The 19,837-nt window shown below is 44.4% G+C and overlaps 1 protein-coding gene across 1 annotated transcript in view; it reads left to right on the forward strand.

Annotated features, from left to right (window-relative positions):
• Positions 1-14,846, forward strand: part of CEP170B (centrosomal protein 170B) — an 80,082-nt gene extending 65,236 nt beyond the window's left edge. The window contains 8 exon segments of the mRNA XM_033138610.1: positions 997-1,156; positions 3,896-3,919; positions 5,615-5,653; positions 8,490-8,633; positions 9,841-9,929; positions 11,136-11,229; positions 12,114-12,165; positions 14,133-14,846. Coding sequence (XP_032994501.1) covers positions 997-1,156; positions 3,896-3,919; positions 5,615-5,653; positions 8,490-8,633; positions 9,841-9,929; positions 11,136-11,229; positions 12,114-12,165; positions 14,133-14,371 — 841 coding nt within the window. The 3' untranslated portion in view covers positions 14,372-14,846.
• Positions 14,847-19,837: the final 4,991 nt, after the last annotated feature.

Genomic DNA, 19,837 nt, shown 5'->3' on the forward strand with positions numbered 1-19,837 from the left:
GGCCGCCCCATAATTGCAGTCTTTGCCTCCTGGCTCTGCTGCGGCTTCTGAATCAACAGGGAGGCGCAGTCTAGAATAGCAAGTGAGGGTTCAAAGGGAAATTAGTCCCCCTTGTTTACACTGGGCTTAATCACGTAATTGAGGCATCAGAAGAAACTGCTTCGGCCCCAGACAAACCTAGCCACTCAATTAGTCATGCAGTTCTAAATATTACTCCATTTTAGCTCACTTGCGCCTTTTTGTTTCCAAGGAAACAGCTGAAAGGTATTTCTATAACCATGCATGTTTCTGCAGAATCTTAGTCACTGCCTAGAAAACAGGGCTGCAGCCTTCAATCCCTTTAGCCGGTAAATTAATCAACTAAAGTTTCAGTTCATAAATTTGCAGGAGGCCAGTTTTTATCAGCGAAGCTGAAAATTCAGAGCACGCTTGCCTAGTTTCTGAGATTATCTTTATTCTGCTTTGTTGCACTAATCAGGAATTTTAAAAAGAAAATGTTAACAGATGACATTTCCATGTAATGATAAGTGATAAATTTTGATCAGATTGTAAATTAACTCACACTTCATTTAGTATCGCAAAAAGGTGTTGGGAAATTCTAACTTATTTACATGTCATTGATTGAACAATCATTTGGTTAGAAACAAACGATGATCAATTAAAAATCCCCACAAAAAGACAACAGAAGAGATAATGCAATAACCAGATTTTAATGTGTTGTCCTGAGGTAGCAAAATAGAAGTTCTGCAATTTCATAATTTAATAAGTGTAACTGCAAATCTAAATTGGGTTGTGCATTTTTCAAGGGCATGGATTTTTCTGTGTGTGTGTGTGTGTGTGTGAGAGAGAGAGAGAGAGAGAGAGAGAGAGAATTATAGTTTCAGGTTTTTTCTTGAGTATATCCCCTGTCTAGATAAGATGTAGACAAGGGCTGAGCCTGATGGCTTTGTAGTTGAACATTCCTCAGTCCTTAAGTTATCCATGCTGTTCCTCCAGATTGAGCCAGACCTTGGTGAAGGACGTAGCGATCCTTGCTCGAGAGATTCATGACGTTGCTGGAGATGGAGATTCCCAGAGCTCATCGGGAACGGGGCCAAGCACCTCCCACAGTTCTGTGCCTAACACCCCCGCCTCTACCATATCAGCAAGGGAAGAGGTAAGATGGCGACTTAAGACCTATGCAGTAGTGAATGTAACCAAAATACAGAGGTTAGAGGAAGCTTCATTAGGTCAGAGCAGTGTTTCTCAAACTTGGGTCTCCAGCTGGTTTTGGACTACAATTCCCATCACCCCTGACCACTGGTCCTGCTAGCTAGGGATGATGGGAGTTGTAGTCTAACAACAGCTGGAGGCTCAAGTTTGGGAAACGCTGAGTCAGAGGCTCCCAGTCGACTCCATCCCTGTTTCAGAAATTGTGTACCTGCTAAGGCCCATCTATCTTCTCCTTGATTTCCTCTCCTTCTTGGGAGCAGGGGAAGAAAAACACACGCCATACTCTCAAGCCCTCTCCATTTAGTAAAATTAACTTTAGCTCACCCCACCCATGCCCCTTTTGCTAGTTCTTTCTTTGGCAGCAAAATGAGGTCAAAAGCTGTTGGGACACAAAACCAGTTCTCTCCAAAATGTTGAGTTACAGAGACTCCTGCTGTATTTCCCCAACCCTCTCAGCAGCTTCCAATAATGGGGACCAGGAACAGAGACTGTGATGGGATGCCAGGCATGGGTTGGTGGTAACCGCAGTCCCGTGCCCAGTTCCTCCTCTTCTCCAGGTGACACTTGGTTCCTGAAATGTGTGACCTGTCTTCATCACACCCTGTGTTTCTCTGCTCCCACTCCTTGTGGCTGGTTATTGGTTGCCGTTAGATTGGGATAGGAACATGCACAATGCCATTTTGCAATCAGTTTCCCCTTCACAAAGAATTCTGATGCTGGATATTGGAAATATGCTGTATTCAAGGTCAGCTCTCCCCACTGAAAGTCAAGCCTTCGTTTTGGGATTCTTATATGACATGGTGCACTCCCCACAAACACACACCCTTTCTCACTAAGATTCAGTAACCAGCTAGCCTTTCTACATTACATGCAAGTTTTATACTCCACAATCATTCATTTTGCATGCACATTCATATGTAAAGCTGCAACTTATATCTCTTCCTTTAAGGAGGCAGTAATAGCAACTTCTTCACAGTTGGACTCTCTGTCATAGCGCCATTATCGTGCATGGCACTTTACAGAGTTTGAGCAAATCGGTCCCTTCTTCCAGGAGCATATGACCGGAAATTCAACACAGGAGGAAATGAGAGAGGAGACAGGGAGGGAAGGGGTAACAGACTCCTGTTCTTGAAAACAAAAGTACTAAAACTCTTGGACCATGCAACTGTGGTTAATGGGGACCGGGGCGAGATCAGGGCATTACATCAATGTTTCATCACCTTCAATGGCTTCTAGCCAATTCAGAGTACTGGGATCAATATCTAAAGCCTTAAATGGCTTGAGGTCAGGATACCAGAAGGATTGCCTGCCCTGTACATATCTGCCCGGACTATAAGATCTTCACTGGAGACCCTTTTTCCAGGTTCCCCCACCTAGGGAAGTGAGCTAGATGGATACTAGGGATAGGGCCTTCTCAGTGGTGGTGCCCTGTTCCTGGAATGCCCTCCCCAGAGAGGTTGGCCTGGAGTTTGCATTGGGAATTTTCAGTGATAGGGGGGGGGAGACCTTTTCATGTTTTTAGTTCTTGCAACTACTTTGTTTCCCCCCTGGTCGGTAGTTAGTGTTGCATTGATTTTATGCTGCTTTGTTTGCTGGTTTTTGCTCATTTTATGTAGGTGCTGCTTTTATATTGATTGTTTTCATGATTGTATTTAAATTCAATGAAATGCAATTTCTGGACTGCCCAGAGGACATGGTTAACCGGGGGGTATTAAACATGATTGCTTTGCAACTGAAATCTCTTTCGCTTGCACGGCCCTGCATCTCTCTAGTTTGAGACCTGCATCCGGTGGTTGCCCCCTGCAGTTCCTAAGCAGGAGGAGCATGTTCTGCCAAGGCAGTTTTGAGAAGAGCAATTCCTCTTTTAGCAAAAATAGCTATTCAAGGGTACGCGGGTGGCGCTGTGGGTTAAACCACTGAGCCTAGGGCTTGCCGATCAGAAGGTCGGCGGTTCGAATCCCCGCGATGGGGTGAGCTCCCGTTGCTCGGTCCCAGCTCCTGCCAACCTAGCAGTTCGAAAGCATGCCAGTGCAAGTAGATAAATAGGTACCACTCCGGCGGGAAGGTAAACGGCGTTTCTGTGCGCTGCTCTGGTTCGCCAGAAGCGACTTTGTCATGCTGGACACATGACCCGGAAGCTGTACGCCAGCTCCCTCGGCCAGTAACGCGAGATGAGCGCCGCAACCCCAGAGTCGGACATGACTGGAACTAACGGTCAGGGATCCCTAGCTATTCAAGGGTACTGCCAACAAATCCAATCCAGCACCTCTGAAAGCAAAGACGGGAAAAGTTTAGCTAATTAATAATACAGCTGGCACAGTGTGGTGGTTAGAGGGTTGGGCTAGGACCCAGGAGACGAGAGTTCGAATCTCCACTCAGCCATGAAGCCTGCTCAATGACCTTAGGGTATAAATATAATCATACATGTATACGTAGTGTTTGGCCTCTTCACTCACACTGGACTTAGAACCCCAACTGTAAACCACCGGAAAGGCCTTAGTTCTGTTGTTATGTTCTTCTGGTGGCTGTATAATATGATTTGCCAAGGCAGAGCCCAGGGCACTCAGTTGGGAGGGCGATATTTTCCCAACAGAGAATGGGTAACATTGGGTTATTGAATTACTTACTTGCAGATCTTGTCGTTTGAAGCTGCCAAATAACCATTCTCCCTCTTATCTCTCAGTTCCATATGGACTTTTTATTGCCTGTAAGTAAAATATTAATAGAAATAATTAGTATAGAGAAGTCTTTGTGTGTGTGTGTGTGGTGCTTTGTAGACCTGCTGTACTTCCCCACCTTTAAAATCTGGTTGAAATAGCAACAATTTGCAGGTGGAACGGAAACCCCGTAGCTCCCACTCTCATACAAGCAAGCTTGGCTTAGATGCATGTGGTGGTCTGTAAACTATGGGAATTGATCTTGTTTCTGTAAATAAGGATACCTGCTAGTAAGGCTGGAGAACTAAGATGTTAAAGTTCAAAGGAAAACACCGTTAAAATAGGATAACCCCAACCTGAACATTTTGTTTGTTTGTTTGAGCTATAGGTGCAATCCTAACCCCAACTAAAGCCTGGATTGAACCCAATGCTGTCCTGTGACAGCAGGTGGGGCCAGCTCAGACACTCTCCACCCCCATGTTGGGACCTGCCAACAGCACTGCCCCCCCCTTGCACATTTGGTGGGCATAATGGGGAACTTTATGCCAGTGGAGTGTCTCTGTGCAATCCAGCCTCCCCAACCTGGCACAAAGTGGGTTTGGATTTCACCCTGGGACCTGAAAAGGGGACACCCCCCCACCCGGAATAAAGGCTGCCTCCTTCCCATCACCAACCCGGAGACAAGAGGTCATGGTTGATGCTGTCAGTCCAGGGGCATAGCAATGTGAGGACGGAGCGCTCCCGGTGCCATGTCTCCAGGGGTGAGAAGGCATGAGGTGTGCCGGCGGTGGTGCTCCAGCGCCGTACAAATGGTGCTGGGATTCTCTGCTTGTGGCTGCAAGCACATGTAGAGGATCCTCCATTCGCGACTGCAGTCATGAGCAGAAGATCCCGGCACTGTCCATACAGTGCTGGAGCGGCACCACCAGCAACTCGCTACGTAGCGCGCATACACAGCGTCACTACATAGTGACGCCCCGCCCCCCGGGTGCACATCATGTTTGCCGCTCTGGATGCCCGAGCGGCTTCCTACAACCTCTGTGTCAGTCTACTTAGGGAGTTGGGGAGATTTGTCCCTCCCTCCCTTAATGCTAGTTGCTGTCCAGCAACCTGCAGGCTTGACCCCCCACCCCCAAGTCCAAAGATCACCCTACAGTCTCCTTAAAAGATGCTCCGTGCAAGACTTTAGCAGCATTTCAAGGGCTTTTCTGTGTTGCTTTGGGGCATCTGCTGAGTGCCTCTCTGTGTGCTCTGGTCCAGTTTTGGTGCCTAAACGCAGCTCTTTAAAAGCAACCAAGAGTCTCTGCCATCTTAAAGCCGTATCTTGCACAACTTTCTATTTTCCATAATTTTCCAGAAGGATACCTTAATCTGCATACATTCATGATGGTTATGTTTTTCTGGAGAATACCTTGATTAGTAAATCTTAAAAGGATCTTGGGTACCAGGGCTGGGAAGGAGCCACCATCAGTTTAGGAACCTCTGCCAATCAGAACAGACTATTCTGGACAACATGGATCCTAACTCAATAGCAGACAGTTTTGCATGCTTGAATGCTATGTTTGAACTTTCTGTGATAAGACTGCCGCTTCTTTGATTTGCCTTTTGCTTTCTCAGTTACATTATTCTGTACTTTTGCCTTTTGCCTCACCCTCTCTGTATATGTGTGTACATATTCTGTTGCTCTTATGATCCACATTGATCTCTCTCTTTCTATCTCTTCTTTTTCTTTTCTTTTAATGCAGATTGCTCATTCATCTTTGCGAGCAGCAATTCCATCTCAGGTGCATTTTCCATGCCACTTATTTCTACTTTTTAAAGCGCTCTTAAAGTTGCTTTAACCTCATTTAAATTAAATATGTTTTAAGCTAGGGATGTAGGGTATTGAAAAAAATATTATTTGGCTAATCTTTATGGCACCACTGTTCTCTGCCTTTGTTTTCCTTCCCTGGATTTTCTCGCATTGCGTTAAATGCATTTCTTTGATCTGGCTATGTTATACATTTATTAAAGATGAAGTTCAAGTAGGAAAAGATGCAATCAGGAGCCGATTATTCCTCCTCGCTTCTGCCCCTACTTTCCCCGCCCGTGACCCGAGTATGTTTGACACAACATCTACATGGCATGTATGCATTTAGAGTTCTGTGCACCTATGCCAGGCCTGTGGCACCTTTGATTTTCGGGCCTTTCAGAACGCTGGTTTGTGGAAGGTGGAGTGAACTTGATAGCCCCATATCCCAAAGATAACCTGCCACCCCCTGCCCCAATTTCTGCTTGTTTGGTGGATGTTCCGAATTGAAAACCAGCATGCATATAACTATATACCCAGGGCTAGTTCAAGCCATTTCACTGCATGAAACAAAGGACAATTTCCATATAGAGAAGCTGCCTGGACTCACAGCTGAATTGTACTACCATATTGGCCCGAATATAAGCTGCACCCGCAAATAAGCCACACCTTTACAGTTCGGTGGCTTGGGGGGGGGCTTGGGAGCGGTAGGCGGGCTAGGCGCCGTTGCCCCACGCTCCCGGGCTGCTTCCTTGGTGATTGGGGGGAGCTGTACTGCTTTGCCGGCATTATAAGGTTGCGAATATAAGCCGTACTTTAACTTTTAATGGGGGGGGGGAGTGCGGCTTATATTCGGGTCAATATGGTACTTCAGCGCTGGGGACCGGACAGTGTCCATCACTGCACCTAAGCTCTACAGGAAAGATTAGGGCAGACGGTGTGGTCACAGAGCTGTGTCTTTCATCCCCTCACTGCCGTTGTGTGTGTGCACACACACACACACTGGCCCCAGCATCGGCCGTTTGTATGCACGTCGTTTCCTCCACACGGCTGGGAACCCTGCACAATACGGATCCCAAACTGCTTTGAGGAACCTAGCACTGTCCCCACGTAGGCCTCCCATTCAGACCTCCCACCAAACACGCAGTGATTGTGGAGGCAGAGCCCGGGGTCCCTGGGTGCAGCCCCCTTCCCTCCTCTGCATGTTCCTGCATCACAAAATTGTAGACTTGCGAGGGACCCCAAAGGCCGTTCAGTCCAACCCCCTGCAATGCAGTGAAAGTGCGAAGGGCATTTTTTGAAAAACGGTCAGGATTGTATGTTACTTGGTAACCTAAGTGCTATTGTATGCACACGGTAACCTAAGTGCTATTAATACACGACACCAAGCATGTGCACACTGGGAGCATGCTTGCCTGCCACATGGCTGGCTTCGCCCAGTTCAGCTGCGGTGTAGGGATGTGCAGATTTGTTTGTTTTGGTTTCTCTCTGTTTCTCGTTTGTCAATTCATTTATCCCCATTTTCACATCAGTTTACATTAAAAAAGAAAAAAGACCACATGAAAATTTGTAGGCATTTTTTGTGTCCCTTTCACTTCATGTACACGTTATTTTCTATGCAATTTTGCCTAATATACACTTTTCTTGCTTGAAAGCACCCCCCCTCCAATTTGATGCTTTCTTGTGCTCTGATAAAACCGTTTTTTCTCCTCGCTTTCCCCAATGTACACTTCTTTAATAAAGCATTTTTTGCCGGTTGGAGAGCTCCATTGCAAAATTCGGTGAATGGCTGGTTTCAAAGGGTAGCCCTGTCACGCTTTGCATATCTGCGTGGAAAGGGCGAGTTGGGTAGCTTACATGTTGAATTGCGAACTGAACACATTTTTTTCCTTCCATCCCTGGAGAGATGCAAACAGACTTAAGAACTGTCTGGCAAACGGGTTAAGTGAGCAGTGAGCTGAATAGAAAAAAGGTGTGCAGAAAGCCTTGTGCTATTTTGACAGTTTCCCTGTGAAATTTTTGACTAAGCCTAGTGGGGGCGTTGGGAAAAGGCCTCAAGATTTTGGAATGGCTAAGGCTGATAAGATGCACGACGTAGGAATGCTGTTTTGCTGGATCGATAATCTGTTCTTCCCTACTCACCCTGTGATGGGAAGCCATCACATTATGAGTTTTTCTTGCGGCTGCAGCTGGTGTTGTCAAACGGGGGCAGGAAAACGGGCTGTGCGATGTCATCGGGTCACCCGAAAGGTGTTTGTACGCATTAAAGAGGGAAAGAGCTAGAGGTGGGGCTGCCATTTTTAGGCACGTCCCTGGGACACACGTAACATGTAGCTCAGCCTAGATTAAGCAAGTCGTAACATTCACCTAAGGGACGCGCGTGGTGCTGTGGTCTAAACCACAGAGCCTAGGGCTTGCCAATCAGAAGGTCGGCGGTTTGAATCCCCGCAACTGGGTGAGCTTCCGTTGCTCGCTCCCAGCTCCTGCCAACCCAGCAGTTCGAAAGCACGTCAAAGTGCAAGTAGATAAATAGGTACCACTCCGGTGGGAAGGTAAACGGCGTTTCTGTGCGCTGCTCTGGTTTTGCCAGAAGCGGCTTAGTCATGCTGGCCACATGACCCGGAAAAACTGTCTGTGGACAAACACCGGCTCCCTCAGCCAGTAAAGCGAGATGAGCGCCACAACCCCAGAGTCATCCACGAGTGGACTTAACAGTCAGGGGTCCTTTTACCTTTAATGTTCACCTATGTGCTTTACCCTACACTTTTATTCCTCTGTCCCGAACGGCGATAGACGATAAATTCTCTCGTCGTTCGTTATGTATTTCAAAGCTGGTGCAGCACATACCAGAAGCAAGCCTGAACTACCAGAAGGTGCCTCCTGGCTCAATGGGATTCCACGATTTTGACCAAAATATGAATGACAGCCGAGAAGAGGACCTCACAAGGAAAACAAGGATGAGAAACAGGGAAGAGGTAAGTTCTTGTCAAGTGTGCTGAAAAGCCACAAAGCAGAGAGTGTAACACCTGGTTGTCAAAGCTGGCACTTACAGGGCCACCCACCTGTCAGTCACCTGACGTCACATAGAGCACAGCGCTAGGCATGTAGGGAAGGCGGGCTTGGCTCAGGCAAATGGGAAGGTCTTGCATTCTAATCAGGCCCATAGACCTGGAGGTTTCCAACTGCTGTTGTAGACAGTCATTTGGGAGCAGCACATTAGTATTAAAAATGATAGTCTTCAAAAACAAATGAATTGTGCCTCATTTATCAAGAGCTTGTTTTAATTCACAAATGGGGAGTCTTTGACTTTCTGGATCCTGGACTCTAATAATAATAATAATAATAATAATAATAATAATAATAATTTATTGTTTATACCCCATCCATCTGGCTGGGTTTCCCCAGCCGCTCTGGGCGGCTTCCAACAAAAGATTAAAAAAACATTAAAACATCAGTCATTAAAAATTTCCCTAAACAAGACTGCCTTCAGGTGTCTTATAAAAACAGGATAGCTGCTTATTTCCTTGACATCTGATGGGCGGGCATTCCACAGGGCGGGCACCACCACCGAGAAGGCCCTCTGCCTGGTTCCCTGTAACCTCACTTCTCGCAGTGAGGGAACCACCAGAAGGCCCTCGGAGCTGGATCTCAGTGTCAGGGCAGAACGATGCGGGTGGAGATGCTCCTTCAGGTATACCATCAAGCCCAGCAAACATGATCCAGTGGTCAGGGATCATGGTAGTTGCAATCTAGCATAATCTAGAAGGCCACAAGTTTCCTATCCCTGTTTCAGTTTAACTGGTCGAGCAGTAGCCTTTTTGTGATTTTTTTAAATTGTTTTTAAAATCATGGAAGGACTTCAGCAGATTAAAACCAGCTTGTGTGAAAAAATACATTGGCTAGGACCCTATGAAGTTCTAAATGTATACACCAAGCTTCCCATGCAACCATTTGTATTCAGCCCATTGGCACTTATCATATCAGGTATAATCTGCCAGTGAAGTTCTGCAAGAAGACCTGATCCCTTCCCTGTTGTCAGTAACACAAAACAGTGTTTCCTTTGTGAAAACACCATGAATATATCCTTCCAAATGCAGGGGTCTAATCCTGTTGTGGTATCACTTCTGATAAACACCAGCTTCTACTGAAAGAAATGCTGCTGTTTGTGGTGTTGTGTTTCAGGTCATCTTTGACAACTTGATGCTGAATCCAGTGTCCCAGTTATCCCACACCATCCGGGAAAACACAGAGAACCTGGCGGAGAAAATGAAGTGAGTGGACGCCCTCAGTCTAAACTTCACAGTGGTGAAGCTGTGGAGGAACCCTGTTGCACTCTACCCCAGGCTCCTGGTCTGGAGGAGATGACTGATTCAACTAGCCAGTTCTGTTGTTTTTTTTCGAGATCTGCACATTTCCCAAGGCCTGTTGGAGATAATGTATATCGACTGGGAAATGTGGAGAATTTACTCTTCGTGGATAGATTATGTGCACATTCAAGGCCTTCTGAATGTGCACTGTAGCTGGTCGTTATGCATTTTAACCCCTCCCTCTCTTTGTAATATAGTTTCTGTGGGCTCATTTAGAAGCCTAAATTGGAACTGCTGCCTCCCTCCCAATGCCCCTGGCTTCAGAGAACGGTCTTTGGTAGAATCATAGAATTATAGAATTGGAAGGGACCCCAAGAGTCATCTAGTCCAACCCCCTGCAATGCTGGATTCTCAGTATATCATACATGACAGGTGGCCATCCAACCTCTGATAAAAACTTCCAAGGAAGGAGAGTCCACAACCTCCCGAGGGAGACCATTCCACTGGCAAACAGCTCTTACCATCAGAAAGTTCTTCCTGATGTTTCGTTGAAATCTCCTTTCTTGTAACTAAGGATGATCTTAATGCATTGACAGGTGTGGGAGACAGAAATCTTTAAGCCAGGGTTGGGGAGTTTGTGGTTGTCCAGTTGTTGTTGGACTACAACTCCCATCATCAGCTGATGGGAATTGGATTTAATTTTTAATTAAACGTGTGGACCATCCTTCACCCAAAGATCTCAGGGCGATTCACAGCATACAAATACAGTCATACCTCGAGTTGCATACGCTCTGTGTTGTGTACATTCGACTTATGGACCTCCGTGACCCAGAAGTCCTCCCTGGAGCGCGTGCGATGCGCGGGTGCAAAGAAGCATTCTGTGCACTTCACACATGCGCAGAAGCGCAAAAGGCGTGAACTTCTGGGTTTTTTGGGGTTGGGGGGCGTTCGTGTTAAGCACGGCTGTGTTACGTACTGCGATCCGGAACGGATCGCGTGTGTAACACTGGGTACCACTATAAAAAAGAAGAAGAGAAAATACATAATAAAAAAGAGAGTGAAGAGCACAAGGGCCACAGGTTATCCATCCTAGTTTATTTCTGTATTGGAGACAATTATTCCTGAGCATGTTTCTTTTCTTGACAAAATATTGTCTATGTTGTGTGTCAGAATTCTGTTCCAGAATACTGAGCGGACGTGGGAGGAGATGGAGGCCAAGATTAACTCCGAAAACGAAGTGCCAATCCTAAAGACCTCAAACAAGGTGGGGAATATTTTTGCTGAACTGTGTGCTTGGTTTGACAAGAAGTCTTTATCGATCTGCAACCCTTAGACTTCAACGCACAAACCTACCTTCCTTCTTTTGTTTATTTATGGCACAGCTGAGATGAATGCAGGGCACTAGAATGAGTGCAAGGGAGGGCATGATAGAGGTGTATAAAATTATGCGGGAACTCGGGGGCAACCGACAAAACGAAGCTGAATGTTGGAAAGTTCAGGAGAGACAGAAGAAAGCAATTTCTTAATGGAGCACATCGTTAAGCTATGGAAAGTGCTTTCACTAGATGTAGTGATAACCACCAACTTGGGTGACTTCATAAGAGGATTATGCCTCTGATTATCAGTTACTGGAAATAACAATTGGAGAAAGTGCTGTCACATTCAAGATCTTCCCCTAAGCATCTTTGTGGCCACTGTGAGAATATGATGTTGGACTAGGCAACTTCTTCTTCTGTTACGTTCATTCAAATGTGCATCTGAAGCGGAAATCTCGAAACTTGGCTCGTTACAGATTTTGCTTCTTAATTTTGTCTCCTTTTTTCCACACTTTTTTTGGGAAAGGAGACTGGTACATGGCTGCTCTTAAATGTCAGCAGCAATACCTGCACATTTGTAAGGTCAAAATATTGAGTTTTACTACTTACTAGAGGGTGGGTGGGGTGAAGCTTTCAAAAACCAAATGTAACTTTAAAAACCTTTAAATAGAGGGGGGAAAGGCAAATTTAGAAACTTTGCCCCAGTTTATGTTTTAATATGGGAAGTTGAACTGATCTGGAGCTAAACAGAAATTGCTTTCAATGATTGAATAAATGCATTCTCAGTCCCTTGAGTGTTTGAATTACTAAACATATCGTTCTTTATTACTAGGAAATCAGCTCTATTTTGAAGGAGCTCCGCAGAGTCCAGAAACAACTCGAAGGTTTGCCTTATTTTGACTTCCCTGTTTCTTTGTGATTTGCGTTAAATGCAGTTTATTGTAGTAAGCTGGGCTGGATCTACACTGACCTTTTTAAACGTCATTAGAGCATTATTACCTATGCCATTCTAAAACGTCACAGGGCATACTGCAAAAATTACGTTCATTACCTTATCATTATTCCTCTGTAACAGCAGTTCCCCTTACTGCCCAGTTCCTGGTTGCTCTGCAATGCCCTCTGGTGTCACATTTACTAACGCTTTATTAACGTTCTTAGCAAAACATAACGTGACCCTTACGTTTTGAAAATCATCCCTTAACTCTTTCTTAACGTTATAAACCATGAGTGTCGATCCACCCACAGATAAAAGGGAAATAATAATAATAATAATAATAATAATAATAATAATAATAATAATTTATTTATACCCCGCCCTTCCCCGCCAAACTGGGCTCAGGGCAGCTAACACCAATGAAATCACAACAAAACATAAAACAATTAATTAAAAATACAGAATAAAATACAATTTAAAATTTAATTTAGACTGCAGCCTCATTTTTAAGTAACCCACCAATCACACCAAAAGAATGAAACATCAGGGTTAAACTGAAACCAACCCAAAGGCCAGGTGGAACAGCTCCGTCTTGCAGGCCCTGAGGAAAGATGCCAAATCCCGCAGGGCCCTGGTCTCTTGTGACAGACCATTCCACCAAGTTGGGGCCAGTACTGAGAAGGCCCTGACCCTAGTTGAAGCCAACCTAGCATCCTTGTGGCTCGGGACCTCCAAAAAGTTATTATTTGAGGACCTTAAGGTCCTACCCAGGACATACCAGGAAAGAAGAACATATGTACGTTTCTGAGCACAATTCAAAGTGTTGGTGCTGACCTTATCAGAGCACGTCCCAGAATACCTGAAGGAGCGTCTCCACCCCCATCGTTCAGCCCGGACACTGAGGTCCAGCTCTGAGGGCCTTCTGGCGGTTCCCTCACTGCAAGAAGTGAGTTTACAGGGAACCAGGCAGAGGGCCTTCTCGGTAGTGGTGCCCTCCCATCAGATGTCAAGGAAATAAACAACTATCTGACTTTTAGAAGACATCTGAAGGCAACAATTTTTAATGTTTGAAGTTTTATTGCTTTCTATTTATTATTATCATTAATGTTTTGTTGGAAGCCGCCCAGAGTGGCTGGGGAAACCCAGCCAGGTGGGCAGGGTATAAATAATAACTTATTATTATATTATTATAGTGCCACCTGTCTGCCCAGCTCCCTGCATTCTGCCCTACTAATCCCAACAGCCTCCAGGTTTTATATCACCTGGCATTGTTTTGGAGATGTTGATGATAATGATGATGATGATGGTGATGATAAATTTATTTATACCCCGTCCATCTGGTTGGGCCTCCCCAGTCACTCTGGGTGGCTCCCAACATAATAATGATAATAATAATAGCAATAAAACAGATAATACTTAACAAACAAAATAAAATAGTAGCCATTCATTTGCTTGACTGCCAGCCATCAAGTTTGAAGTAACTGAGAACAGCAGGATCAGAAGTTCATCAAAGATTGGACTAAATTTGCAGATTATCTGAAAGACAATTGCAGTCAATTGAATACGTTGGTAGGATTGCAAGAAGCTTTGTAAGTTAAATTTTAAAAATCATTGTAGATATGGAATTTTAGTGAGAACTTTAGATGTTATAATTTTAAGCAGTGGTTAGGTAGTGAAAATATAGAAATTAGTAATGAATGTAAGAAAATCATAAGGAAGGTTTGATGGAAGTCGGGGATTTAAAAAGCCAAAATGTATAAGATGAGAAGAGAAATTGTAATGGAAATTATTATTGTATTATTGTAAAATGAATAAAAATGATTTGGCAAAAGAAGAAGAAGAGAGAATGTGTAGCCCTGTAGCCCTATAAATCCATGTTAAGGCTGACTTGACTTTCTCCCCCCTTTTTTTCTGCAGTTATAAATGCCATCATTGACCCAAGTGGAAACTTGGATGTGCTCGCCAATAACAAAATGTCTTCTGCTACGCCACAGTCTGTGGCGGCTAAAATCAGGACTGCTAACAACATTTCCGGGTCCATGTTGGAGGCGTTGTCTCCTGTCAAGAAGAGAAATTACGTGCAGAAATCAAACTTTGGCTCCGCTAGCCTGCAGGATGCTACGTTTGTTCCGGATGGGGAGAAATACGTGATCTAGCAAGAAAAGTTTTCTATCGCTTTTCCTCTTGTATGTAATTTGCCGTGGCGTTAGTATTGTGTACGAGTGGTTGTGGGCAAGTCCTTGTGGAGCAGTTGTTTAGATTGCTGACACATTGCACAAAACAAAACAAAAGAAAACGAAAAGGTACAATCTCTGCTGTGTGAGCATGAGTGGCAGGCCTATGTATATGCCTTTTGGAAGGGGGGAAAATGGACGAGCACTGTGGAACAGCACATACTCAGCACAGAGGCAGACTCTGATTTATTTATTTTTAACAGAAAGCAAGCGATGCATAATTTCTCCAATGTGCCATAGCAAACAGGCTTTGCGTATTCTTCACTCTGTACTGCCAAAGCTCTGATATGTTATTGTATTTAGCCTGTTTATAGCTGTCTGTTTTAGTTGTATAGAGGCTCCGTTTTGAAAATGTACCTTTCGGGGGCGGTGGCTGGCTGTTGCTGTATATTTAATTTTAAATGGTTCAGCCAAAACTGATTCCCCCCCCCCCTCTCATGCTTGTCAGCTGAGCAATGCACCGTGGAAGTTTTTTTTTTCTTCCTTTCAGAGATCCAAGAGCAGTTAACTTGCAAACATCTCCAAAAAGGAAACCAAGATGGCATTGAATCATTCTGCTTCCAATCACACAGCTTTTATGATTCCGCTGGGAATGAGTAATAAAGAGTACAGATGATGGAGAGGCAGTGATTAAGTTTGCATTTTTGATTCCCTTATTGTAATCAGTAAAGAGAGGGGGGGGGAGGAAGAAATTCAGGTGCAGAGGAGGAGGCAAATTAGTCACAAGGTCAGGATTTTGTATAGTGAAGTTGCCAAATTTGTACTATTTCATGGCAGTTGCTTCATAACTAAGTTTTCGGGTGGTCAAAATGTGTTTTTAATGCAGTCCACAAAGTCTCCTGTTTACTGCATGGAATTCTGAAGGCACTAAAGAATTGAGTATTCCATGTGTGAGCAATTAAGATTTTGATCATAACTCACCATCCTGTGCTTCTAAATCTCGTTGACATGCATAGGAAGTTTAAGAGTGTAAGAGCTGCTTTTTGCACTCGCGGGTATCCTGTCTTGAGCCTCGTTCCTCACCCTGCGAGGCATGCTAAATGGAGGCCTCCTTAACAGAGCTTGAGGGGTGCAAATTGAGAATTGTCTTGTGTTGCCTCCAACTTCCTTGGGTGCTCTCATGCAGCTCTGTTGAGCCAGCAAGACCCTGGGCTACTCTTTTGTGCTCTAGCAAATGGCCAGCTTGTTGATCATTTGGCGATGGTCGCAGGGCAGCGAGATCACCGATCTCAGGCACGGCAGCTTCTGCAGTTCCCCTGGTCTCCCCAAAATGCAGGCTGGCAATAATAAAAGTTGCCGCAAATCGTGGTGCGATTCCAACTTTTTACTGCCTTACGTTGATCGCATGAATGTGGATTTCGGGAGTCCGTCTTAGAAGCATCCCACTTGGGGTTTCCATAGGGGGGTTCAGAGTTCATCCTCGTGTTGTCTCCGTTACCTTATTTGCTCCCATTTTGTATGTTGTGTCAAGCATTCCTACCAAGATGAATGGGGAATTTGAGCTGGCAAATCTGGGCAAACCGTAACGATGAATGTATTGCTCTCAATCTCTCCCTGCACACGCACAAACAGCTGAAACCTCAGTTGGCTTCAAGCACTGTGGCCGCCCTGTGACTGTTGAATCCAGATATGTGAGCCCTTCTGGCTACAAAGAATTAAGTGAGTTAAGTGGCTGGCTTTTAAATACAGTATTATTGAAATGATCTTCTACTTCCACCAATACAATCTCGGATAACGCCAAGGATAGTTTTGCAGCAATTCTGAGGTGTATGCTAATAAAAAATGCAATTTTAAAAATAATAATAATTTTAAAAAATTCATTGTTTCCCACTCCCACTTGCCAAATTAGTGCTTGCTGATTGGGAGGGGGGGTGCACTTACTGAGATGACAGTTAATTTTTTTTTCTATTACAAAATTCCTCTTTGGCTTAAGTAGCTAAAAAAAAAAAAAAAGGAACGTGCGTCTTTATTGTGAAAAAGACAATACTGAGCTAGCTTGGCCTTTCACAACCCAATGCTCTGCAGACATTTTGTGTTGCAACTCCTGGGGGTTGATGGGAGTTGTAGGCCAAAAAATCTGGAAGGCTGGGGAAGACTAAGCTAGGTGGACTAATGATGCAAACCAGCACCATCTGATTTCTAGTGGTAGAAAGATAATTCTTTTTAGAACTGACTTCTGTAGTATAGGGTTCTCCCCCAGTTATGTATACTTAAACCCCCATTTCTTATGGGATATATGTGGGTAAGGAGAAGACAGGGAATCTAAGCAATTACAGTTAGAACATCTTGGGCATTTACTTTCTTGGGCTCCATGATCACTGCAGATGGTGACAGCAGTCACGAAATTAAAAGACGCCTGCTTCTTGGGAGGAAAGCAATGACAAACCTAGACAGCATCTTAAAAAGCAGAGACATCACCTTGCCGGCAAAGGTCCGTATAGTTAAAGCTATGGTTTTCCCAGTAGTGATGTATGGAAGTGAGAGCTGGACCATAAAGAAGGCTGATCGCCGAAGAATTGATGCTTTTGAATTATGGTGCTGGAGGAGACTCTTGAGAGTCCCATGGACTGCAAGAAGATCAATCTTATCCATCCTTAAAGAAATCAGCCCCGAGTGCTCACTGGAAGGACAGATCCTGAAGTTGAGGCTCCAGTACTTTGGCCACCTCATGAGAAGACTCCCTAGAAAAGACCCTGATGTTGGGAAAGATGGAGGGCACAAGGAGAAGGGGACGACAGAGGATGAGATGGTTGGACAGTGTTCTCGAAGCGACTAGCATGAGTTTGGCCAAACTGCGGGAGGCAGTAAAAGATAGGCGTGTCTGATGTGCTCTGGTCCATGGGGTCACGAAGAGTCGGACACGACTCAACAACAACAAATGCTCTTTATCCTAACAACGTCAATAAAAGCAAATGCCAGTGACTGATTACTAGGTTACTTTGTTGTGCTGGTTGGTTAACAAAACAGGTTATCTGCATGGCCCTGGCAGTTGACAAGGAGAATTTCACTACTCCCCTGTCTTGTTGGGTTCCTGATAAGATGCAAGTGTGGAGTCAAATTCCCTTCATCACTTGCCAGAGCGATACAGAGGACTAACTGTTCTAACAGCCTACATGCAGCCCTGCAATAGCCATTTGTGAAGCAGTAGGTTTCATGTATTCATCCTAAGTCTGTGAAATTGTATGCAAAATGTCTTAACGCTGCCAGAGGTGGATCTCGTGTCCATCTTTTTGAAAATGGATGCAATTGAATGGTTTTTCTTGGGGTGGCGCTGTTAGTCTGATGATCCCCAGTTGCTGTAGATGGGGGTTGGGAAAGGGGGTGGTTGTTCTTCTTGTTGTTGTAGGTGTTAACCTACTGGTAATGTGGGCCTGGGGATAGCAGGTGTATTCAGTAGAGAACACGGCTAGTCTATTAAATGAAATTTGTTTAAAACAATGCTGTAAGATGGCAAGAGGCAAAGTGGTCTGGCAAGTGAACAACACATGCAGCCTCCCTATGTTTCTCTAACTGCTTGTGGAAGATCCATGATGTCTAACTGGTTTTCGTTTTATGGCGTGCGTCTCTTAGATAATATGGTTGTGTAACTTAGAATAACAAATGCTGCCATTGCTGTAGAGACACAGCAGCAAAGAGTTCCCAAGCTCTTCCTGTTTACAGAAGGATCCAGCAAGTTACACATCCAGTTATTTAGGTCAAATCCACATCATACATTTAGGACATGGCTTTCCGCTAGAGATTCCTGGGAACTGTAGTTTTACCCTTTCCAGAGGTATGATTCCCATCAAACTCCAGGATTCTTTGGGAGAAGCCATGTGCTTTGAATATATGGTGTGGATAGGACCACAGTTCTCCCCTCTTCTGTTCCACATGGGGGGTGGTGCTTGACAACTCAGCTTAGGGTGCATTCAGCCACGTTGAGGAGATGTCAACTGTTGATCTCGGCATGTGGTCAGCCGATTTGTTTCTTTCTGTGAAATCAATAAACCGTATGGGACTGGTGGGGCACACCAAATTCACCTAAACACCTACTTCAGACTGGGTTGTCCCACAAGAGACTGAGAAGAGGCTGTAACCTGGTCAATGCTTGTCTGTATCCACTTGGTTTTTTAGGCTGAGAGATTTTTTTGCCTCCCCCTTGATCAAGTATATTCCAGGACATTATTCCAGGACTTTGAAGTAATGGGCAAACCCAGAGGAGGTGGCTGGATTGCACAATCGTTTCACTTCCCCAGTTCTTCCCCATGATCAAACAGAGATGCAACACAACTCTTGTGTTTGCCAACACCAAGTCTAAATGTGATTCTCTTTTAATATAATGCTGTATTTTTTTTTATTAAAAAAAACCACAGGCTTAGTTTGAACAAGCTTAGAACACTCTTAGGGAAGGAGGATAGTATCTGTCAACCTCTTGGATATTCCTGCATAGGTTGTAATGTAGACCCAAACTACACTGTAGTTTACCTTAAAAATAAATAAATCTTGGCAGTGGTCCTGTCATTCAGGTCTAAATGTGAGGTATTTTGTGTGCACACACGCTAGGCAGATACTACATTTACAAGTGGCTATTCCACGTACTTTAGCATCTGGCTGGCAAAGGGTGATCCAGTGTGTTTTCCTACTGCACATTGCATTATAGATTAATCCAAACAGGGCCTGTATTCCTAATCCTGCAGTTTGGGCTGTATTAAATTGTCACATGTAGTTATGCCAAAGAGGAAACCTTATGACTCTAAACTCTGTCCAGCTTTGGTTCCCTCCAACATCTACATATGTAAATCCCCAATTTTATGCTGCATACTGTTTGTTAAGTCTTCATCCTGATACTTCTTGAGTAGTCCAGATATCATTTACTTTAGGGTTTCAAGTTTCGTGGTTTGTTTCTTTCCTAGAGTGTCTCGGGGGTTAATCCATTGACTCAATGAACCCCTTCCTGTTTTCATGTGTATTGCCATGCTCTGTTGTTTTGTTTTGTTTTGTTTTTGCTTCAAATGTTTAAGTTAAACATCTATCTTTGGCTAGTAAATTTTCAGAGAAACAAAAAGACCATATCCCATTGAAATTGAAATTAAGTGGTGAAGTTGGCAGCAGTTTGCCTCAGGATTCTTTCTGAAAACTGAGCTTGGTTCTATATGTTGGGGGTGGGGGGCGGAGTGAGTTTTCTTTTGGGTATGTTAACGTTACATTCTTATTGTTCATAATGATGGAATGGATGTATATATTTGAGAGCGAGAGAGTGAGCACACCTGGTTGCATTGATCATATAATGTGCAGCCTGTCACTCTTCATGCTGTTGATGACGACAAAGCTGAATTAAGTGGCAGGACAACTTTTAACCAGGTCAAAGTCTTTGCACAAGTTTGAAACACGCTTTTCCAACCATTCGGC

This window comes from Lacerta agilis, chromosome 1, assembly GCF_009819535.1.
Source record: "Lacerta agilis isolate rLacAgi1 chromosome 1, rLacAgi1.pri, whole genome shotgun sequence".
Taxonomy (NCBI): domain Eukaryota; kingdom Metazoa; phylum Chordata; class Lepidosauria; order Squamata; family Lacertidae; genus Lacerta; species Lacerta agilis.